The sequence below is a fragment of the Cervus elaphus genome, chromosome 14, assembly GCF_910594005.1.
Source record: "Cervus elaphus chromosome 14, mCerEla1.1, whole genome shotgun sequence".
Taxonomy (NCBI): Eukaryota; Metazoa; Chordata; class Mammalia; order Artiodactyla; family Cervidae; genus Cervus; species Cervus elaphus.
The window spans coordinates 58,321,876-58,346,573 of record NC_057828.1 but is presented as its reverse complement, the minus strand read 5'-3'; the positions used below and the strand labels follow the sequence as shown (position 1 = coordinate 58,346,573).

At 45.6% G+C, this 24,698-nt stretch overlaps 1 protein-coding gene across 1 annotated transcript in view; it reads left to right on the top strand.

Moving 5' to 3' along the window:
• TNR (tenascin R) overlaps window positions 1-24,698 on the top strand; it is a 463,187-nt gene that overhangs the window by 363,139 nt on the left and 75,350 nt on the right. Inside the window, exons 3-6 of the mRNA XM_043924334.1 lie at window positions 9,141-9,671; window positions 12,162-12,638; window positions 19,033-19,296; window positions 22,799-22,914. Coding sequence (XP_043780269.1) covers window positions 9,173-9,671; window positions 12,162-12,638; window positions 19,033-19,296; window positions 22,799-22,914 — 1,356 coding nt within the window. The 5' untranslated portion in view covers window positions 9,141-9,172. The remainder of the gene's footprint in view (window positions 1-9,140; window positions 9,672-12,161; window positions 12,639-19,032; window positions 19,297-22,798; window positions 22,915-24,698) is intronic.

Here is a 24,698-nt window from a genome sequence, read left to right as displayed (position 1 = left end):
ATCACATTCTGAACCAAAGACCCGTCCTGCAGACCCCTCGAGGGGGACCATCAGGGAATGGGGTTCAGGAGCGGGCGTGAGGTGGCCAGTCCTGGTGGGAGGCGACACCCAAGCCTGGCCTTGCATCTCCTCCTACACCACTCCGTGTCCTTCCTGACAGCTCTGGGCCAGCCATAGAGTCCTGTCTGTGGGGAGTTTTCTGCCCTCAGGTTCTTTTCAGAAAGCTGACAAGCCCAATAAAGGCCCGGTACTGATGTAGAGGAGCGGGCCGGTCCTCCCAGCAGCCCTGATGCCTCCCCCACTGACACAATGGGGCCGGCGGTAATCACATTACACCCTCGTCTTTCGTAATTACCCTCTTTCTCCAAGTGACAGAGCATCCCAAAGGCAGGCAGGGAACTATTTTTAAACTAATTCCAACTAACTAAAAAAAAAAAAAAAAAGCGCACAAAAAAGACTGTCATTTTTTCACAGCTATGGTTCTGGTTTATAAATCACTCCCAGGGACAGCATGGGGACTAAGGTTAGTGGAAGCCAGAAAATCTAAACAGAGCACTGGCCGCCCACCCCCAGGAGACCACTTCTCCTTACCTGCCCAACAACCTACACACTCCTATTTTTTCCCAGGTTCCTCAACCTGAGTTTGCCTCTTTCACTCCCTCTGTGATTCTAGGAGGAAATAAAAATGAAAAAACTCAAAGGCATAGCTTCCACGTGAGTGACTTGTGGCTTTTTCTCTCCCTCGTCATCACCTTCTCCTCCTTCCTCCCACCCCACATCCCACCTTCTTGAGACCAGTTTTCTCCTCCTCTGAGCCTAGGTAAAGGTGATGGTTCCCGAAATATTCTTCTATAACAGTAGCAAAGTTCTTCAACATGAAGAAATAAAGCTGGGAAAGGCACTGGAGGAGGCCAAAGGAAAGAAAAGCTACTTAAGAAAAACTTTAGCTAGGGCAAGAGTTGGCCAAGCCCCGGTGACCCAAGCTCTCCCCACATGCCACCCAGAGAGGAGGGCACACCCCAGTAACATGGTATCCCCTGGGCCTGGAGGACCATCCAGGACCATGTCGCCTCTTACACATGACCCAGAAACACCTCTGGTGCTCCATGATAATTATACTGATAAGGAGGCTGGAGTGGAGGAAATAAATCAATGGCATCACACAGATTTCTTGGGTATGGAGCTATTGAATAGCTGCAATACTCGCTTGCACTCTCATTTGGAGAGTCGTTAGCTACCTGTCTTGTTCACAAGAGTCAGTGCATCTTCGAACCCCAAATGTATTATCTTGTTCCTCAGGCTGATGTTTTCTCCCGCTACCTGTAGAACTCTCTCTGCTCCTCTCTCCAGTCTGGCGCTCTGCTCTTTCGTCTTCCCCATCTTCTCTGCTTTCCCCCTCTTCCCCTCCCCCTGACTCCCACCACTTCATCCTCTGACTGACTGGTTTTGCTTCTATCCTGGAGTCTTCCAGCTGCAGTGGGATGACTCACCTGAGATATAGGAAGACAGTGAGGGAGCCCGTGGAGGGGCTCTGCTGGTCCCCTCCAGTCTCCTCAGTTGCTTGTGGTGACAGAGATTTGGCATCTAGCTTAGAGGTACAGTCACCACCTCACACCAAAGCCAGACCACGGGTGTCAGAGCAGGCTGGACCCCTCTAAATGAGACCAACACATGGATGGTGACATTCTTGGATACGCCACGGGATTAGACCAGGCCTCCCTCATAGGAAGTTAGTTGCAAAAATCTACCCAGCAGCATCGCTGAGGAGTGCCATGGAAAGAGACCACGTGCAGAACAGTCAACATTCCTTGTGCTCCAGAGGAGACGGAGATGGAGGTAGAGAAGGAAGCCAGAGAGGGAAGCTTTCAGGAACACAAGAAAGAAAAGCCACTTAGAAATAATTATTAAGTGAAATGAGTTTAGCAAAACTAAGGGCACATTTATTAAGTAGGAATTACATAAGCATAAATTTCATTCCCCTCCCGCCTCCAGCAGGCTTCAGATGAAATAAGAAAAAGCAAAGTGTCCCATGCCATCCATCCCACCCCCTCTCTCTGCCTGCCCTCAGAAAGCATTCTCAGTCAAATGCAAATAGAGACACAAGAGAAGCAGAGAGGTCCTCAGGATAGTTAACAATAGTTTGTGACTGAGCCGGCTGGGGACAAGCCAGAGAGAGCTCAGAGAAGTGAGTAAAGCCGGAGGGGGCCAGGGCAAGCCCTGGGTTTCTGTAAATGCCGGCTGGTGGGAACTGTCCTGGGAAAGGGTAAGTGTAAAAAATGTCTCCCGACCCCTCTAGGATCAAGGTTTACTGGCTTAGCTAGCACTGCTCTTGATTCTCTGAGACACTATGGAGGCTGGGCGCTTTTAAATAGAGAGCCAGCAGACAAGCTTTCCCTCCAGGGGGAGAAGCTAAAGCAATTTCTGGGGGTAGTAGCCTGGACTGGGTGGAGAAAACATTAAGCGAAAAGTCATCGCTGTCAGAAAGTCCTAAATCTGATCCTGGGAGAAGAGAGTGCTGATCTGTAAGAGCTCTCAGTCTTTTCATGAGAGTGCTATGTGGCCGCTAATTAAAGCTGCCTGAAAAAACAGCAGCTAAGAGTACAAACCGTGGTCAGCAAGATCTGGGTTCAGCCTTGGCTCTTGTGCTCATTAGCTGTGAAATCTTGGTCACATTCTTTGGCCTTTCCTGAAGCTCATTTTCCTCGTCTCCAATAATGGAACTTGAAAGAGGACTTACCACTATGCTGAAATCACCACAGAGCCCTGCTCTGCAACCCGTTTACAGCGGGTCTGATGATACATGCCCCCTTTGGATTGGTTGTGGCCTGAGCCATGGGCTCTGGGCTCAGTTGTGTCTGACTCTCTGCAACCCCATGTGTTGTGGCCTGCCAGGCTCCTCTGCCCATGGAATTTTCCAGGCAAGAATATTGGAGTATGTTGTTATTTTCTACTCCAGGGGATCTTCCCGACCCAGGGATCAAACCCTCATCTTTTGCATCTCCTGAATTGGCAGGGGGATTCTTTACCACTAGCACCACCTGGGAAGCCTGAGCCATACCTGTTGCTAAATAACTCCTAAATGTCACTCCTCTTAGCATATAGGGTTGTTATAAGGAATGAACGACATAATATAAGGAAAATGATTAATCTGGTGCCTGGTAAATGCTCAGTTCATTATTGGTTTGTATTATGGGTTGAAATGTGTCCCACAAATAAGATAATGTTGCAGTTCTGACCCTGGCACCTCAGAATGTGACCTTAGTTGGAAATAGGGTCATTGGGGATGTAATTAGTTAAGATGAGGTTATACTGGAGTGATGAGCCCTTAATCCAAGATGACTGATGTCCTTAAAAGAAGATGGCCCCATGACATCACAGAGATGCAGGCAGAGAGCAAAGTGAGGATGGAGGCAGAGACTGGAGTGATGTATCTGCTAGCTGAGGAATGCCAAGCAAGGCCCGCCATCACCAGAAGCTAGGAGAGAAGTATGAAATAGACTTTCCCTTGGAGCCTCGGAAGGGACTAACCCTGATGACATCTTCATTTTGGCCTTCCAGTCTCCAGAACTGTGAGAGAACAAAGCTCTGTGGCTTCAGGCTACCAAGTTTGTGGTGATTTGTTATGACAGCCCTAGGAAACGAATACAGTATTATCATGGGTAGACTTCTCAAAGGATACATAAGACCATGAATTCATAAAACATCAGGAAACAGAAGTCTTTAATGTTCATTTTAGTCCAATCTCTCATGTGATGCTTGAAAGCTCATCTTTAGCATTCTCACTGAGTAGTCTTGGGGCTTGTATTTGAACACCTCCAGTGACCAGGGACTCACTCCCTCTCCTGACAACCCAATAGCTCCAAGAATTAGAAAAATTGTTCTTTACATGGAGCCCAAATCTGTTTCCTTGTGGATTCTCCCATCTGGGGGAAATTACCTCCCTTGGACCTTTTGCTTTGTAAAAGCCCAATGCTAAAGCATTTAACAGCCCTTCAAATATTTGCATTCCTTAAATAAGTCATATTTGTGCACATGTCAGTTTCAGCAAATGCAATTTCTTTTGTCTATAATGAATTTCTGTCTTCCCTACCTAAAGGGTCAACTATTAAATTCCAGTTCCATATTATCATCTGATAGACCAAGTTATGCTGTAGGGAAAAGTCATACCAACATCTGTGCTTCAAAGACCAAAGGTTTATTTCTCTCTTGTGCACTGAACATCCACTGTACCCAGCCAGGACACCCTATATCATAGTCATTCAGACTGAGAAAGCAGTCGCATCTTGAACATTGCCAGTCACCATCAATGCAAAGAAGAAAGCTCTAGAGGGTAGTACTCAGTCACTTAGCCACGTCCGACTCTTTGCAATCACCCCATGGACTGTAGCCAACCAGCCTCCTCTGTTCATGTGATTTCCCAGGCAAGAATACTGGTGTGGGTTGTCATTTCCTTCTCCAGGGGATCTTCACGACCCAGGGATTGAACCCAAGTCTCTTGCGTCTCCTGCACTGACAGGTGGATTCTTTACCACTGAGCCACCTGGGAAGCCACCAGTCCGTGATTCATGACCCCCTGCCAGCAACTTAGCAGCAGCAGCAGCCAAAGAAGTGATCCCCAGGAGTTTCTCTCACAACCATTGGCCAGTACTAGTGACATGGCCTCACCTTACCAACAGGGGGCGGGAAAATACAGTCCTGGAAGGTGTAGTCCTACCACGTGTCTGGAAAGGCAGGCCAGAAATACTTGGCAACTGTCACTGCCTGTTACCCACCACCCTCTGCTCAACTTCCCCTTGCACCCCAGGCAAAGTTGCTGTGTCACCTCCAGCCTTCTCAGGGGCATTTTATGTCTTTGTTGGTCATGATAATGATCACAGTGCCTTGGCATTATATTTTCTTGTCTTTCCATCTCTTTCGTGAGGCCAACTGTTTCTCAAACATAGGGACTAGGTCATCAGAAACACTTGGTATGCGGAGGCATTTGAGAACAATGACCATATATATCCCCACAGTAAGAGCCCAGGCCCTTACGATGGTTCACAAGGCCTTCTCCGATCTGGCCCCCACTCCTTCTCTGACCTCACCCCCACAGCCGCTCCCTCATTCACTGGCCTCCCATTTCGCTGTCACTCAAACTCACCAGGCCAGCGCCTGCATCAGAGCCCTCCTCCTTGAGGTTCCCCGTGCCTGGAATGCTCTCCCTCAGCTGTCTGCTAAGCTCATTACTCACTTCCTTCAGGTCTCTGCTGAGCGGTCACCTCCTGGGACCAGTCTTCCCTGGCCAGGCTCCATAAGATGTCCATGTGACTCTACTGCCCTGGTACCTCCTCTGTTCCCTTCTCTTTTCCTTTCCTCCACTGCAGTTACCACTTGCTGACACAGCACACACAAATGAATGTTACATCATCATGTATTAAAATATCATATAATATGCACTATATCATATATTATATATGATACACAATGTAATTGTGGGTATTGATGTGTTGTTTGTCCTCCCCCCCTGCCACTCCTTCCCCCTACACACACACTTAAATATAACTTCTGCAAATAAAGAACCAGTGCAATAGTAGGTACTCAATAAATATCTGTCAAAGGAATGAATGATAAAAGAACAATATCTCCAGAGCTATCACTTCCCTGGACAAGAATGCTAAACTCCTCCCTCTCCTATGGCAGGATTTTGAGTACCTTCAGCATCCTCACCGCCCAGAAGTCATCAATAGTGAATGCAGGACAGAGCAAAATAGCCCCCTGCTCGGCCTAGTCTGGGCTTCCCAGGAGGCTAAGTGGTAAAGAATCTACCTGTCAAGCAGGAGATGCAAGTTCGATCCCTGGGTTGGGAAGATCCCCTGGAGAAGGAAATGGCAACCCACTCCAGTATTCTTACCTGGAAAATCCCATGGGCAAAGAAGCCTGGTGGGCTACAGTCCATAGAGTGGCAAAAGAGTCAGACACAACTCAGTGACTAAACAACAACAGCCTGGTCTATCTGTGCTTAGTCACTGAGTCATTTCAGACGCTTTGCAACCCTCTGGACTGTAGCCTGCTGGGCTCCTCTGTCCTTGGGATTTTTCAGGCAAGAACACCGGAGTAGGTTGCCATTTTCCTCCTCCAAAGGATCTTCCCGACCCAGGAATAGAATCCAGTTCTCATGTCTCCTGTGTCTCCTGCACTGCAAGCGAATTCTTTACGCATGTAGGTATCAAGGAACTCCCATAGTCTGTATTGCAATTAATGAGGCCTGACTCTGTATATCAACTATACTTCAATAAATAAGTAAATAAATATATACACAAGTAAATAAATAAATAAATAGAGCCTGAGTCTAAATAAGGTTTTGAAAGTAACAAAAAATCACACTGTTGATTAATTCACAGTCAGTTTGGTTATTGACAAAAGTCTTGGGTTTTTCACAGTGAAAGCTCTACTTTTCTCTCCACATGTAATTTTGTAGTTGTTGCTTTAGACTTAGGTGTGGCACCTAACATTTTTCCCTTTTAATTTTCCTGTCACCGATCTTCCTTTTCATTTCTTTCACTTACTTATGGAGTGTCTGCTCTGTGCAAAAAGCTATGTTAAGTGCTATGGATGTTACATGACAATCTTACAATTCTTAGGGAAAAAAGCTGTTCAGCAATATCAACATGGATCAGACAGCCCAACTCCAGTTTAGCAAATGAGGTAGCAAAGACTCTTAGCCTTAAGTGTAAATGACTTTTATCAGAAGCTTTCAATGATATAAGGGCAGATGCCACTCCAAGGATGCAATGCCTAGAGCATCTGGAAATGAGAAGCTTAGTAATGCCTCAGAAAGAAGGGCTTGAAAAGAGATTTGAGTTATGAGGGCAGTTTGGTTCAGACATGTCACTCCATCTATCCTTAAGGTTAGCTCACCTCATCTGATGTAGCCAGGGGATAGCCACATCTCCCATCATTCCAAGAACCTCACACTTCTTTGAACCAGGTCATGGTAAGGTTGAACTTTTCACTGTCAAATGATGCAGGGGATTTCTCACATGTTCCAGTGATTTCAAGGGAGTCCTTGGATAGAGGAAGAACCAGGCAGTCTGGCTCTAGAGTCTGGAATCGTAATAGCTCTACTCTGCTCTGCTTCCTCTTCATATTGGAAATGAAGATTTTAGTCTAACATGTAACATAGAAAATGTAATATTAGAAATGGTTTTCATAATAGTCACTAATACAGATTACTCTTAAAGCAATCCTCAGAAATTGTCCAGATGAACCAAAATTGAAGAGAATAGTGAATAACTTGAGGATAATGCAAAGATATCAAATGAGTTGGAGAATGATTCAGCCTTTTGTTCACCGGGCATTTACTCACTAATTCACCTGTTTATCCATCCTTCCATGTATCCACCCACTTATTCATTCAACAACCATGACATTAAGCACTTTTGCTGTCCTACACACATATTAAATACTGTGGATAAAATGTGTGTTGTGTGCTCATTCAGTCATGTGACCCCATGGACTGCAGCCTGCCAGGCTTCTCTGTCCATGGGATTCTCCAGGCAAGAGTACTGGAGTGGGTTGCCATTTCCTTCTCCAGGGGATCTTCCTGACCCAGGGATCAAACCACATCTCCTATGTCTCCTGCACTGGCAGATGGATTGTTTATCCACTGAGCCACCTGGGAAGCCTGTGGATAAGATGTAATCTGACCTAAATTGACTTAGCAGTTTGGGTCCAGTGTGGGGAGATAGGAGGTGGGGCTGGCAGGGGCAGAAGCAAAGGAAATTCATGGTCTAATATGGCAAATGCTCTCAGAGAGGGTTTATAAGGAGTCAGGGATGACCTTAGCCAGTGCTCGGGATGTTCCTTAGCCTCCTGAGGGAACAGGAATAAAAAGGTGAGAGCAGAATGCTTCGTGGAGGAAGAAACACTGGCTCTAGTCCTAGCAAAACTTTCTAATCTCAATATTCCCAGAACTAACACAATTTCCATCAGAGACTAGAGAAAACTGAACGTTCTTTTCAGGAAAAGCACTGGAGCATAGCCATTAAGAACACAGGTTTTGGAGTCTGATCTGCATTCAAATCTTAAGCTTTCTAGGCAGAATTCACTCCATTACAAGATGGGGACAATCATAACATTCAACCATAAGGTTGTTCTGAGGGTCAAGTAAGATCCCATGTGAGGTGCCCAGCACAGTCTGTACGCAGTACACCTTCAGTTGATGTTAGCTGTCATCCATTGCCTTCTTCCCAAACTCATATATATATTTTCACTCTGCTCCTTTGTCCTTAATCTTCTTAACTCTAACATTACCTTTAGAACTAAAGTCTGTAAGCCTCTTTTCTCTGTTACACAGGGAGTACAAAAGAAATATAATTTCTGTAAAACTGATTTGCATCGTAGTAAATTTATCATGTTTCCTGGTTCTTGGTGACTAGGTAACCAGCAGAGGAGCTAATTCATTATTTTAGCAATTCAAACAGGACCTCGGAAGAAAGGCACCCTGCGGTCACAAAGCACTGGGACTGTACTAATGAGAAGATTAAAAGAAAGTTCAGCTTACACAGTTCCAGATAATCACAAATGTACCCAAGGATTATTAACAACCACAATTACCTGGAACTATATTATCTGCCTGCTTGGTTATTCTGAAGCCAACTTGTATTTGAATAGATGAGCTTAGAGGAGTTAATAAGTTATTTTGAAGTGGCTGTCTGGGCCCCATCCTAATACACATCAGGGGAAATTTGAGGGTATGCCTAAGGCTTCATAGTACCCAGCATCCTAATTCTCACCCAGAAGTGAAATGAAGCTCTGAGTTCTCCTGTCCACAGAGCCCCTGTCCCGAGTCCTTGCAGGTCCTCTTTGTTGGAAACACCTGCCCAATGAGGGGCCAGAATCATGTGTTCTAGATAAACCTTTGGAAAATCAAAATGTCTTTCTGCAGAAGCAATGTCCATTCTCAGGGATTTCTCTAGAGGACAAAAAGCTCTGTGCTTTCATGACCCTGGTAGTCACTTCCCAAACATCCCCTTAAAAATCTTCACTGCCATCCTTTAGTTTTGTAGGACTGTGCACTGCAGTATGCCCAGGTGCAGGTCTCAGAGGCCTTCTGGTTCATCCCCTGGTTTCTCTTGCATATCCCATGCTTTCTGCTGCAGGCTAGTCTTGAACCCGGAACTCTACTGAGAGGATGGGGGCAGACGGGGAGACAGTGGTCTTGAAGAACGTGCTCATTGGCGTCAACCTGATCCTTCTGGGCTCCTTGCTCAAGCCCTCAGAGTGTCAGCTGGAGGTCACCATGGAAAGGGTCCAGAGACCAGCAGTGGAGGAGGAAGGAGGCGCTGCCAGCTACAACGCATCCAGCAAGGAACAGCCGGTGGTCTTCAACCACGTGTACAACATCAACGTGCCCCTGGACAGCCTCTGCTCCTCGGGGCTGGAGGCCTCGGCCGAGCACGAGGTGAGCCCCGAAGACGAGGTGCTGACGGAGTACACGGGCCAGACCTCGGACCACGAGAGCCAGGTCACCTTCACGCACAGGATCAACCTCCCCAAGAAGGCCTGCCCGTGTGCCAGCTCGGCCCAGGTGCTACAGGAGCTGCTGAGCCGAATTGAGATGCTGGAGAGGGAGGTGTCAGTTCTGCGGGACCAATGCACCAGCAACTGCTGCCCGGAGAGTGCGGCCACAGGTAGAGTTCTGGAGCTTAGAGCCAGTCTCTGGAGGGGAGGGAGGGTGCTGAGCAGACAGGGAGCGGGAATCTGGGTGATCACACCAGTGCCTGAGAAATCTGGCACCTCTTCACACAGAGGGGAGAAAAAAAAGTGCCCTCGTCTGTAGCTCTCTGTTAATACACCTCTATCTAAGATCTAAGTGTGGTCCTTTCCCAGGGGATTCGGCATAGGGACTCTCTACAGCGCTTAGCCAGCCTGAAATACATTAACCTAATTTGGGGGGGATGAGTCAGGGAACGGTACATCGGTTCAGCACAGCAACTGCTGTGGCGAGCAGGGAATTTGATGTCTGTCTTCATTCATCTTTGGTTTTCACAGGCTGTTGAATTGATATCTATCCATGTTAACCGGAGGGACTAGAGAATGCAGGCGCTCTGTTCACTCCATCTCAGCCTTTCTCCCGTCTGAGAAAATTACAGTCATTAAAACCTCAGAGGACCTGGCCCCATCTTCTCCAGCAAACTGGAAGTTTCAGCCCCTGCCCCCTCCACCAAAACACGTGGCTGTGCATACATCTGCACCCATACCCACCCAAAGAGCTTATTCCAAGCCTCTTCCCAACCAAAGGCTGAGTATCCAGAACTTGGATATCTAGCCTCACCTACATCCTAACTACTAACACTTATGAATGACTCTTTTGACCTCTCTGAGAGAAGTCAGCTCATCTTCAGGGCCAGACTTCCTGACTACGTGTCCTAGCTCTGCTACTTACTAGCCTGTGACTTAAGCAAGTTGCTTAACCCATGTGTTCCTTTCCGCCTCAACAGACTAGAGTGATGAGGAGTTATTAAATATAAAAACCTCCACTCAGATGAAAGCCCAGCCTCTAGTAGGCACTTCATATTCAGTAGCAATTATCAGCAGATCCCCAGTAAGCAGAAAGTGTGTCCCCTTTTGTGCCCAGCTTCTCTCACCCAAAACAGTACCTTCTACCCATTCAATTCAGTCTGTAATGAGAAAAGGACGGTGTCTTACCATCTTGGGTTCAAGCTTTTACCTCTCTAGGGTCTAATATCTCCAGCATTGCCCAAGGATGAAAGAGGTGTCAGGAATGGCATTTTAATAGGGAGAAAAGGCCCATATGTTCAGAGAGATGTCCAACACATTCATTCTGAAACACCTAGACTAGGGGTAGTCTTTGAGAAGAGAAATATTTCTTGGGTTTTCTCACCTATTCCTCCTTATAACCAAAACTATAAATAATCTGAAACTGAGAGGACAAAGTCCAGGTGTTCAGACTCTCCTTCCTCAGTGAGTTCACCTTTTCAGTGGAGTTGGGGAATATAGGGAAGACACAGGTGTCCATGGACATGGGTCTTCAATGCCTGGGAAGCTGGTGGCTTCTGTAAGTGGGCTGTTTTTTTTAAACCAGCTTCCCAGCAGTTTCCCTGGGAAGATGTGAAAAGATCTATAAGGAAGATCTATGTTAACCAATGTCAGTATAGTATCCTTTTGGGTCATTGGGGGAGGGGGTGCATGAGGTGGCAAAATTAAACAAGGACATAGCTTGCTTGACTTCCTATCCCCAAGGCCAAGCGCTGAGAAGGATGCCAAGCAGGTACTGCTATGGTGTTCATTTAATAAGTTTGTTTGATTCTTGCTGGACAGATAAATTAACCACTCTAGTTATTACATGGTAAGGGCTAGGGCAGGAGATACACATAGAATCCTAAAAAGATCACAGCAAACAATCACCAAATGAGACAAGTTCTGGGAAGCCTGTGAAGTGACCCTGGAGCTGAACTGTGAAGGATGAGCAGTTAGTTAGATGGTGGGAAGGAGAGGAATAGGATGCATCTGCAGCACATGTGACCTTGACCTGCCTCACAGGCCTGCTACTCAGCCTCCATCCCCTCGGTCTCCTTCCGTCCCCTTCGATCTTCAGCACCAGCACCTGGGTGTGTTGCCAGGTGCCCCCAGGCTCTGAGAACCTCCTTGATCTGCCCCAGGTAGAGAACGGACGAGCATGAGAATTGACACCCTCCAGGGACAGCCCTCCATCCCAGTTGAGGTGTGGCTTGCCCTGTGGCCAGAAGATCCCCTGCAGGACTGAGCCCAAGTCACGCTCCCTGGGACTTTGCTTGATAATATGTCTGGCTTGGGCTCCTCCCTCCCTGTCTCCTCTTCTCCATGACCAGTTTTTTTCCTGGGAGCACCTCCCAATTAGTCACTAGGGAACCCAAGCCAAGACACATTTCAGGTGAGCTCCTAAAGGACAAGGGACCCAATCTCACTCATCCTCACCCTCAACACTATGCCAGACACCCACAACCCACATTAGATGAAAAGATTCATGAAGCTGATGACGTGCCAAGCTAGCTTGAGCTTCCCTCTCAGCAACACAAATCTGGTCAGTGAGCCAGTGGAGGTCTCAGCCTGCCCCCTTCCATACCCCACTGCCAGGAGGTTCCACAGCTGCCCTTTGACCTTCTCCTTGGCCATTCCAGGACAACTGGACTATATCCCTCACTGCAGTGGCCACGGCAATTTCAGCCTCGAGTCCTGTGGCTGCATCTGCGATCAAGGCTGGTTTGGCAAGAACTGCTCGGAGCCCTACTGCCCTCTGGGCTGCTCCAGTCGGGGCGTGTGTGTGGACGGCCAGTGCGTCTGTGACAGCGAGTACAGCGGGGACGACTGCTCGGAGCTCCGGTGCCCGACCGACTGCAGCTCCCGCGGGCTGTGCGTGGACGGGGAGTGCGTCTGCGAAGAGGCCTACACGGGCGAGGACTGCAGCGAGCTGAGGTGCCCCGGGGACTGTTCGGGGAAGGGGACCTGTGCCAACGGTACCTGCCTGTGCCAGGAGGGCTACGTCGGTGAGGACTGCGGCCAGCGGCGGTGTCCGAACGCCTGCAGCGGCCGAGGACACTGCCAGGAGGGGTTGTGCCTCTGTGAAGAGGGCTACCAGGGCCCTGACTGCTCGGCAGGTAGGGAGGGGGGCTCCGCGGGGCCGTCGGCAAGGGCGGTCCAGCCAGCTAGCCGGAGGCGGGAAGAGAGATGGGAGGGAAGATGAATTTAGGCCAAAGAATTGCCCAATGGGTCGTGCTCCTCTGCTTTCCGAGAGAGATGATGCCTTGAGTAAATCGCAATTGACAACACGGGTTTAAGGGGAGAAGAGTGGAAACCAGAAAATGTCAAGTTTGGGATGAAAGTTGAATACTAAGGCTGGAACAAAGTCAATGGTAATAATGGAGACAGCATTTCACTGTTCTTGAGATGGAAGAAAGCAGAGAGTCAGGCCAGGGGACCACCTTAGGCAAGGGACCCTCTCTAACTCAACGGACTTCCCAGAGCTCCACTCCCTCCGAAATATTCCCCTTTCCCATTGCCATATTCTGAGGACACTCCTTTCACAATGCTAGGGAATGAGATGGGGCATAGTCTTTGATAATCAGACTCACTGGGCACTCTGGTTATTTTTGGAGCTTCCATATGGCAAAGTGTTATTAATTTATGAAATGATCTAGAATCCACATGGATGAAAGTATTTATAGGCAAGGAATTACATGTAAACAGGAATAAATTACTAAAGACCTCCATTAAGCAAGAACTCACAGTCTAATTAAAACGCTATGACTCAGTTTGTTCCAGAGGACATATAACAAGCTGGAATCAACCCTACATGTGTCTACATCATGAAAACCAAGACAAGGGTGATATCCTGAAAGGAAGCCCCAAGTCCATCAGTGAGAACATACCAATATCTCATTGGAGATCATTTTCTTTTGCCTAAAATCAGATTATTTTCATTATCTCACTGTGACTGCTCGTCATCCTCTAAATCAGCGACTGTCACTGATTAATTTGTATTTTAAACAATACAGATTGAGTGATTGATCTTCATCCTTCTCATTCATAGTACAATCTGTAACAGTCAGCTCAGAGGGCTCATTGGGAAGATTTAAAATAAAAAATAACAAGAAATAAACATTATTAAATCTTCTGATGAGTTGATTCTAGGAATTTTTCTGATCAGATTTCTGACCTCAGTTTAAGGGGGAGATTCTGGGAGGCCAGGTCTTTTATTCTTGAGCATCAGCAGTGATTCCCACCTACGTACCAAAGCAGTCCGACAAGTCTCCTGCACCTGCAACTTAAATTTCTTTTGAAAGATGAATGCAACAAGGTAACTAAAAAAACAACAATTCACTGCTTAGGGAAAAAATGTTTTCATGTTCCTCCATTTTTTTCCATAGTCAAGTTTCATGTAGCCTCCTACTTTTGTTTACTGAATATCTTTCTGAAAATATAGTTATTATACCATTGTTCAGAAGGAAAATTCAAGCAGAAATTGAGCTGCATCATTTACAAACCCAAGGTCACTAAGTAATTGCTGGAAAGGGGAAGTTGAAGCATGATCCCAGTTCTCACTCCCAGGACAAGGCTCCATGAGGCCCCATCAGAGGATGCTAAGGGTTCTTTTGGGCCCTTCTCTATGTGTGGCTACTGTATAGTTCACATTCTTCTTAATAAAATTGATCTCCGTTGGGTTGTACATACCTGTCATGTTCTTCCTGACCCTCCTTTTCCACAGGGATGGGTTCATTTGCAAATAGAACCTTAATCTGATCCAGGGGTACAAACTGAACTGGAGGTGGCCCTTCTGGTCACGTGGGGAAGACTCAGCAGCCGCTACCGTAACTACAACTAGGCTGAACTCAGTCCATGAGCTACATGTTACCTCCAACACATTACCTCTGTGCTATTTGATTTAGAAAGACTTTTGGACAGTCAGATAAATTACTTTATAGGTTCCCAAAGCACGTGAGGAGGGACAGTTGCATAATTTCCATCTGTTTCTATAGCAACCATGGAGCCACCACTCATTGCTGGAGGTGCTGTTCTCAATGCTTGTCTTTTAAACCAAATGCCATGGGTCTCTTCCAGAGAAGTATCTAGGTCATTATCTAAAGTGCTACTTCGCCTGCTCTCGGCGAGAAGGCTCCAGGAGAGGGGCTGTTTACCCGCTGTTTGACATTTTTGGCCACATGCACACACTCCAGCATTGCTATTCGTCTCACCAACAGCAGGAAGGAGAGGAGAGAGGAGAGTGGGGAAGGTGAAACCGAGGAGAGCCACAACACACTCCCTGACTTTCCTTTCTCGCTGGCAAGGGCATGGAGAATGGGGGCCCGTTGTGTGGACTTCATTCTGAGGTCCCTTAGGCTGCTAGAGCTTGAATGCAATTGAACAGAGTTGACAAGACCGCTCTATTTGACTCCCAGCCTTGATCTTTCTCACAGTGGACCATGAGACCAGATCTCAACCTTTCCACCTCTATTCTCTGGCCAGGTAAAGACAATAGAACAACAACAACAAAAAAGAATATGAATACTTAAACCAGGCCTTAGAAAGAAGCTACTCAGGGCTTCTCATTTTGCAAACTGAAGAGCAGCAGCCCTGGGAGACAGGAATATTTTTCCAGAGCCAGACAGCTAATTAATGGCAGAGCAAGAATAAGAACCCTGGTTTCCTACCAACTTCTAGCACTCTTTAATCCTCCCTAGGATGCTAAGTAGAGTGGAATTGGAAAATAAAAATGGTAAAAGCCACATGCATAAAGAAGTAGTCTTTTGATATGAAAGCTGAGCTCTGTCAGGTGATAAAAAAATACTAAGTGTTGGAGACAGGATAGGGGTGCTTGTTCAACCATTTGTCCACATGTCTCCCTGGTGAAGGAGGTTAGTGTGGGAGGTGGCCAGTGAACTGGTCACAAGTCCCTGTGAAGAAGCAGGGTGAAAGAACCACCAGAGTTGAGGCTTGAAACAATACAGAAAGCCGTTCCTTGGACTTTGGTCAGACGTGCAGAGATTCATCACCATCAACCTCTGTGTTGGCCTGCACTGCAGCCAGTCCGAACTTTGGCACCTGACCTCACTCGCTCCTCTGTGCAAGACACTTCATGGAACTAATTCCAACTGCTCTCACAGCATATGTGCAAATTGATGCCAGATCTAAAAAGTAAACAGCATGGCATCTTACCAGATAAGCAACTCCAGTTCCTCAAGCTACAGTTAATTCTTTTTAACTGCCTGCTCATCCACAAGTTTCCAAGTTGGAGCCCCAAAGAAAGCAAGACTAAGAATACTTTGTGTGGTTTCCCTGGTGGTCCAGTGGTTAAGAATCTGCCTGCCAATGCAGGGGATACAGGTGCGATCCCTGCTCTGGGAAGATTCCATGTGCCATGGGGCAGAGCCTGTACTCTGCAACAGGGGAAGCCCCCACAATGAGAAGCCCGCACACTGCAACAAAGAGTAGACCCCATTCACAGCAACTAGAGAAAGCCTTCATGCAGCAAAGAAGACCCAATGCAGCCAAAAATAAATAAATAGAAAACTTTCTTCAGCCCCACTTAATTCCTTGAATCAAGGCATACAGCTCTTTTATAGTTTGCTTTCTAGTTCAATATCATTTCATTTTATAAGAATTATTGACACCCAGTTTATACAGCTTCTGCTAAATTATAGGGTGAGTGGTGATGGTCTCTTCTGCTGAGCTACTGCTGTCAAGAATGCTTCTTCCACCATGGACATTATTGCTTCTTTCGCATCAGATGTGAAGGTTGTTTTTTCCCACCACCCAGGCTCAGGTCTCAAGATAAAAAATTTGCCAAGCTAAGTTGTCAAGATGAGAAAATCCTTCTGCAGTCTTTTTAACTTTAAAATCCCCAAATGTGCTGCTTGGATCATTCTCTATTGTCGTGATTAGCTTTATTTTCCAGAGAAAGCAACAAAAAATGAATTCACCAACTTGTTCTCAATGCTCTAAGAATTGTTGGTGACTTGAAATTTGGAATGGCCATTTCTGTCACCGTGACAGGAGGAGTCCCACACTGGAAACTTGGAATTAATGTGTTGAATCACAAAAGGCAGGCACTAGAGAATCCTTAAAAGAAGTTTCTGACCACTAGGATAAGCACCAGCCTAGAATTTCCATCCTAAAAGACAGTCTGAATTATTTACTGATGTAATTTATTTTTGAGGCTCTGTACAAATGAAAGAAAGCATCTGGCACAATCCATAACCCATCCTACAAATTGTAGGGGGAAGAACATCCAAGGTAGAAGAGTGTAGACCAAGTATAGAAGACCTCGGCTTGATGATCAGTTCAGCAATGACCCAACTCCCTTACTTTTGGCAGGTCCTTTCGCCTGGGTCTGTTTATCCATTTGTAAAGTTGGGATAATTATACCTTCCCAATCTACCTCAGAGTGCTGCTATTAAATAATTTTTTTTAAAAAATTCTAGTTAGATGGTGTTTTATAGACCAAGATGCTATGCAAATGTAAGTTGTATTGCATACTGGCTTAGAGTTTCTAGAATCATTGCACCTGGGTTCAAATCCTAGCTTCTGTGTTCACTGATTGTGTAACCAAGTTTTCTTCTCTGTAAAACAGGGGTAAAAATAATACTGATCCCATAGTGTTGGTGAGAGGATGAGATGAGAAAATCCATGTCAGAATGTTTAGCCTAGTGCTTGGTGCATAATAAATAATTAATATAATCATGCAAAATACTGATAGGTTCTATATATCAACTGTTCCTTCCTTGGTCCAAGAGTCATTCGGTATGTATTATACAGGCTAACCCAAAGATCTTAGTGGAATTCAAAGCTCTAATATCATGTTAGAGTTAGAAATGACATAGGCTTACAAGTTATTTGAAACTTTAATTATTTAAATTTCATTTACATTCATCTAGCTATAATAAATTGTTAAAAATAAAGTTAATTTTTTTTGTCTTGGTCAACATATAACTTCTTAAATCACAAGAAGTTCTGCTATTTATACTGTTTCATATCATGAATAGTTCAGGGCAAAAGCAATCAAAGCAAATGCCCAGCACTGCAAATATATGTTCCTAATTCCCATCATATGAGTCTTCATTTCTGCCTCTGATGAGGATTTGAGGTAGAGCACCATAGAGAGAGCAGGCACTTCTCACTCACGTGGCCCCGTGACTAGCAGTCCTCAGTCCTCTGCTCAAGTAAGGGGGGAAAGAGAGAGAATTCTCAGAAATTCAACACCAGTGACAACACTTAAGCTAATCGAAGCCTCCAACTACACATAAATTTATAAGTTAATTATGACTATTTAAATACTGGCATGATCTTTGAGTTCATCTACAGGCAGGTCCAATTACAGGCACCCTGGTATTAACTTCCTAATTGGTCTTAAAGTTTCAATTATTTAATACCCCCACTACCACTGAATCTTCACTTCCCAAGGGAATCATACATGAAAGACTATCGCAATGAGGTTTCATTTTTGGTGAGTCTTTGAATAGTCTTTGAGAAGTAGAACAGGAATGCTACTTTGTCATCATCCCCTATATCAAGGTTAATAAAAATTTGTGTAACACAAGTTACATTTCCAGAGTAATCTGATAACAATAATTTATTAAGCTCCAAAAATATTAGCCAACGTATGCTGTTAAATATCTAACAACTAGCTCTTTGAGGGAAAAAATAACAAGCTCTACTTTGTAGCATTTGCCAGCTCCCATGGTATAAATACTCCCTTCATGGCCAGTTTCAGACTACCAGCGTGAAGTCACTAAAGGTTGAGTTGGAAATAGCTGCCCACTAGAACACAATCAAATAGTACTGGGTTGGCCAAAAAATTCATTTGGGTTTTCCACCCGAACGAACTTTTTGGCCAAAGCAATATTTCTTCCCCAGTGGCTCAGTAGTAAAGAACCTGCCTGTAATGCAGGAGACATGGGTTCGATCCCTGGGTTAGGAAAATCTCCTGGAGGAGGAAACAGCAACCTGCTCCAGTATTGTTGCCTGGGAAGTCCCATGGGCAGAGGAGCCTGGTTGGCTACAGTCCATGGGATCGCAAAGTCTGACACAACTTAGCAACTGAGCACACATGCACTGTTTCTACCAAAGAGATACAACACAGGGAAATTGCCTTAAGGGCACAGATAATAGTAAAATGTAGTGAAGTCATCTGCCAGTGATGAGTTTGGAGTATTTATTACTTTTGTTCTTAAGATAATTATCTAATTCTACGTTTAGACAATTTAATATTTCACAATGACTATTTAAAAATGTCTCGCAAAATTTGACAACTAACTTTTCCAAGCCAGTAGGAGCAGGCTCCAGCCCACTGCTAACTCAGGGCCCTATAGAGATGAGAGTACCGAGCATAGAAAAGACAAGAACCTGCCTGCCAAGGGACTTCCCTATCACTCCAAGTCAGTGAGCTGAGAACATACAGACAGGGCGTGTGGGGTGAGAGGTGAGGAAGGAAGTTGAGTCCAGCATGGGGAAGGCAGACCTCTGAGCTCATGCTATCTGTGTATTGCCTCCTGGTAGTTGCCCCTCCAGAGGACTTGCGAGTGGCTGGTATCAGCGACAGGTCCATTGAGCTGGAATGGGACGGGCCGATGGCAGTGACGGAATATGTGATCTCTTACCAGCCGACGGCCCTGGGGGGCCTCCAGCTCCAGCAGCGGGTGCCTGGAGATTGGAGTGGCGTCACCATCTCAGAGCTGGAGCCAGGTCTCACCTACAACATCAGCGTCTACGCTGTCATTAGCAACATCCTCAGCCTTCCCATCACTGCCAAGGTGGCCACCCGTACGTACCATTTCCCCCTCCTGCTTCATTTTTCTTTTCTCCTACATGAGATCATGGGCATTCATGATGGTAGTGTCTTTTCTTAATTCTTCAGGGATGCCTGAAGTTATCATTGCTCTCAAGGGGAAGGGCTTCCGATGTGACCCACTTAGGAAAGGGCATATCATTGAAAAGACACTTCCAAAAGAGCAGAGTTTCCACATCCCAGACAGCCCCTATCTGTTATAGAGCCGAAAGGACAAAAAGTGCTTTAATTGTTGAGTTTTGACTTGTTATAAGCTTGAGTCTGATTAGAAGTCAAGGAAAGTATGAGACTTACACAGACTTTGAATCTAGTTAGAGATTCAAAACCAGCAGACATGAAATAGGACATATAATAAGCAAGTGCTAAATGGTATATCACAGATGGCAAGTGTATAACACACTGAGAAAAAATCTTATTTAAAACCACAACTGAAAACACCCACTTCTCCTTAGAGAGAGGTGGCATTATTTCTTCATAATCTTTTGTTTAGTAAAATACCCTAATGGTCCATTTCAGTTATAAACATTGAATCTCTAAAGCATCATTTAGGAAGATTCAATGGGCAAAAAAGAGATAGAGAGCATGCTAAACCCTTTTCTATGAGAAATGGAAGTTTCTCTTTTTTATTTATAACAGAGAAACTGCTATAGGTATGTATCTATATTTTGTATGCTTATTTAAGAACAGAAACATTTTAAAAGATTGCATACCAACTATTAACATTAATTACATCAAAGAGCAGAATAAGAAAGAGATGGGAAGGGGCTGTTATTTAGTTTTCTTTATATACCATGGAATTCTTCAATTGTCTTTCCAACCCCACTTCCTCAGCTCTCAAATGCCAGCTGGGGATCCTACAGTTCATTTCAACTCAATATCTATCCACCAGGAGTTAGCATCAGATCTGACAAGCTAAAAACCTCAGTCTCTCAGAACTGCTTCCACATCAGTTTTCAGTCACAAGTCCCAGGTTGTCACGGGTCTTCTGAATAGCCAGCTCTACATTTAAGGGGTTCCCACAACCCGTCCTTAATTTTGGTGATTCCTTAGAACTCACGGAGCTCAAGAAAGCGCTTTGCTCTCTATAACCAATTTCTTAGAAAGGATGCAAGTCAAGAACAACCAGATGGAAGATACACATAGGGCAAAGTATGGTGTGTAGGGCTTCTGTGTTCTCTCTGCACAGTAACTGTCAGTAACTCCATGTGTTCACCAACCCAGAAGCTCTCGGAGCCCCATTGTTAGGGCCTTTATGGAGGTTTCATGATGCAGGCATGATTGGTAAAACCCCTAGCGATTGGTGATTAACTCAAGTCAGCCCCTTTCCCCTCATTGGAGGTTGCGGGCAGGAGTTCCAACCCTCTCTCTAAATCACTCCTGGGTTTTTCTTCAAACCAGCCATCTAGGAGGCCCGGGCTACCAGTTATCTCATAATCATAAAAAAGATACTCTTTGCCCTCTGGGGATTCCTAGGGTTTTAGGAGCTGTTGTGTCAGGACAAAGACCAAATACTTACTTTTTTTATTACATCACACAGAGATTTTTAGTAGTGGCAGGAAACCAAAACAAGATGTGACCGTGAAACATCAGCCCCTGGGTTGGTAAATGAGACTTATCACCAAATATGGGATGAGCGATCCAAGCCCATTTGGTGTAGGTCTCAAATGACAAGATGGTATTTGGGTAACAAATGCCAAAAAAGTTCAGAATAAGAAGAGGTTGAAGTAGGAAGGTGGTGCTGATGGTTAAGAGCCCGCCTATCAGTGCAGGAGACATAAGAGATGGGGGCTGGATCCCTGGGTCAGGAAGATCCCCTGGAGGAGCGCATGGCAACCCACTCCAGTATTCTTGCCTGGGAAACTCCATGGGCAGAGAATCCTGGAGGGCTACTGTCCATAGAGTCGAAAAGAGACATGACTGAAGCAACAGAACGCACATGCACAAAGTGGAAAGAGTTGGCTTAGACGGCTTCATGGAGGCCAAGGTCTTGAGTTGTGCTGCAAGCATAGGACAGGCAGAGGGGAAAGGATTTAAGAAGTCATTTTGTCCCCTTGCTTCTCAGGTGACAAAGATCCTGTTAGAATATTGGACTCCCCACTCTGAATGCTGACTTTTTTTTAATATGCCTATAATTATCTCTGTTTATATCTGACCTTTTTTTTTTTTTTCTTCAATTCCTCTGGTGCCTGAGAACCAGTTTAAAATATCTGCAGTGATCGCGTAGAGAGGCAGGTCACCATCTGCTGCTTTCCCCACCTTGCTCCGGGATGAGTCATCACAGCGAGGGCCTGGCCCGACTCCCAGGCGTCTCTGCTCTGATCCACGTGCACCACGCACCGTGGCGAGGTTTCCATCTCCCCTGGCGTTTATTCTGCCAATTCAGGGTATCCCCTCGGGCAAGCTCCCAGGTGACAAGGACAGAATCATGTAAACTCACCTGACACACCTTCAAGTGGGTTGAGGAGCCGCCCTGCCTTTCACCAAGAAGCCTGAGGAAGCTTCCAAACAGGAAGGATGAGAATCTGTCAGTCTTCCAATGGGAAGGTCCCAGGAGAGGCGCAGCTAAAATGGGATCAGGCTCCCTGGAGAACTGAGAAAAGTCGTGCTGTCGTATTTCAGGGCTGGTAATTGGAACCCCATTAGGACCAGCCTACTTCCACCTGTGTGTGCATGTGTGTGTTTGGGGGCGGGAGGGGTGGGAGGGTGTGGGGAGTGGAAAGCCAGGGAATTAGGAGAGGAACTAAAAACAAGATTGAGGTGAAGTTGAGTGAGGGAGGGAAGAGAGAACCAAGCAACAGCTGGAGAAAGAAAAGCAGGAACTCGTGGAGTGAAAGCAGAAACCCCAGTATCTGTTACTGTCCCTTATTTACACCCTTGCTTGGCTTGGGTACACATTTTGCTACACAAAATGGAAATTTCAGGCCATCCTAGAGTGGTGCTTTGAGCTAAACAAGATATTCTTAGTGCACATCATGTGATGGAGAAAAGTGTTCAAGTCTCTATTCTTAAGTTGGCTTGCTCCACGCCTTTCGCTGATTCTCTCTGTGCCCCCTTCTCCCGGGTATAGGAAGGAACAGTGGCATTAACCTTCACACCGCCTCTCAGAAACCCTTAAAGCCTCCGAAGATGGTGTTTGGCTTCTCTGAAGAAGGCATTATGTTAAATGCCAAGACTCAACACCTTAGTAAGGAAAGGGAAGTGTGCCTTTTGGATTTTAACACCAACCTCTTATGGAATAGAAAGCATAAAAAGTGTTTATTAGGTGTTTGTTGGGTTCACTCCTCTGTTGGCTCACACTGAGCACCAACACCAACGTGGCCTGGGCCCACCCCTTGCCTGGAACCCAGGGCGTCAGTAATGAGGTTGGGATAGCCCATCACACGCTGCGGCACCCATGGCATGGGGGGAGCCCAGGTAACGCTCTCTGCCCCTGCCAGGGCTAGCCATGACACCGTCACCCACATTGCTGTGTTCCAGATCTCTCCACGCCGCAAGGGCTCCGATTCAAGACGATCACAGAGACCACTGTGGAGGTGCAGTGGGAGCCCTTTTCATTCTCCTTCGACGGGTGGGAGATCAGCTTCATTCCAAAGGTAACGCCCACCTGTCAGAAAGCCAAACAGCCTGATGGGGCATACCCACACCCTCGACTTAGGATTGGGGCAGCAAAAAAGCCACCCCCCACACACAATCTCTGTCTCTCTCTCCAAGCCATTAAGGGCACAAAAGGGCACTTGGCAGGCTACAGAACATTTCTTTCACAAAGGTGTGGTAATGACTGGCAGGCTACAGAACATTTCTTTCACAAAGATGTGGTAATGACTGATTAACAAGAATGGCCCCAAGCCTGGTACCCAGGCCTTGGGTGACAGGAGAATGGGGGAGCAGCCAGACCCAGCTCTCTGCTCAAAAAACTTTAGGTTTTAGCAAGCTGCAGCTTCAGTGAGTCTGAAAACCTAAACCTTCAAAAAGTTGGGGCTTCTCTTTAGGACACAAGAAAAGCTAAAGCCAATGAGTCTCATAGGCAACCCACAACTTCATTCTGTGCAGGCAGAAGCCCCCAAAGTCGACCTATGTGGTTTCAGCCTCTGAAAGTCAGAGATGTAACACAAAAACACCATGCATGACCTATTCATTGAGAAAAATTTTCTTTAAACATTTTGAGCTGAAAAGGATCTTAAGATTTCTTTCCATTCATCAAGGTTGTATTTTATTTTATTAATCCGCAAATTAACTTTTCTAAGTTGCCAGAGGTGCCTGACTAGTTCTAGTTTTTCTAGGAGTTATTAATGGCACTGATGTTTTCCCTAACTATATCACTCATGAGGGTACACACACACACACATACACACACACATACATACAATGTTTAATCACATTCCTTTCCTTTGTCTTCGTCTTTCAATATCAAAGAGCATTTTTTCAAATCATTCATCAGACTTAATGACAGATGACGCATTTTTGGCTCATAAGACTATGATTTTACTATTCTTTTTACTTCAAAATTCTTAGAGGCATGGACTGTTGGAACTACAAAAGACTTTCAGATTCACAGAGAATGACCCTTAATTTTACATCTAGTTTGTTTAGTTTATAGAGAATAAGACTCAGTGAACTTACACGATATCAGACAGCTGGTTGGTGGCAGGCTTAAAACAAGAACCTGGTCTCCACTTCTTATTCCAGGGCTCTGTCCCCTGAACTGGACAGGACATCTCCTTCTCTTGTGGGGATATAGTCATGACATGCCAAGCTAACTACATCTAAGCAGATTTTCTATATATGTAGTTTCTTCATGTTTTATCTGCATTAAAATGGTCAAAGAAGTATGGTGGGCGATTGGGTTCATAACAGAGCAGACAGAATCATGCCACTCTGCTGCTCAGGCAAGACAAAACAATGCCAGGTTTGCCTGTTTTACATCCAATATGTAAATTCCAAATGAGAGAGGGCTAGCCAGGGCATACCTAGGTCAAATATACAGCCACATAGAATAACTGTATGATCTGTAGGTTGAGGCTAGTAGGAGGCACTTGTAACATTGATTGATAAGAGTATGGATATAAAATACATATAGGGCACTCCAGGTGACATGAACAGAGACCAAACATTATAAGAAAAGGACTGTGCCACAAAAAATAGCCCTCTTGTCACCTCCACTTCTGAGGCACAAAGAGAAAATGTATAAGAATAGGCCAACAGACAGACAAGTGGACAGAGACACTAAACCCTGGACCCAACGTCATGTTGATCTTTTTCACTTCTTCTTTCACCAGTGTGTCTCTTTCTTCTTTCCTTTGTATTATTCTTTGTTCTACCCTTTTCCGCTTCTTTGTACTCCATGGTTGTGTCACTGATTCCTAACTCATCGGGGTAA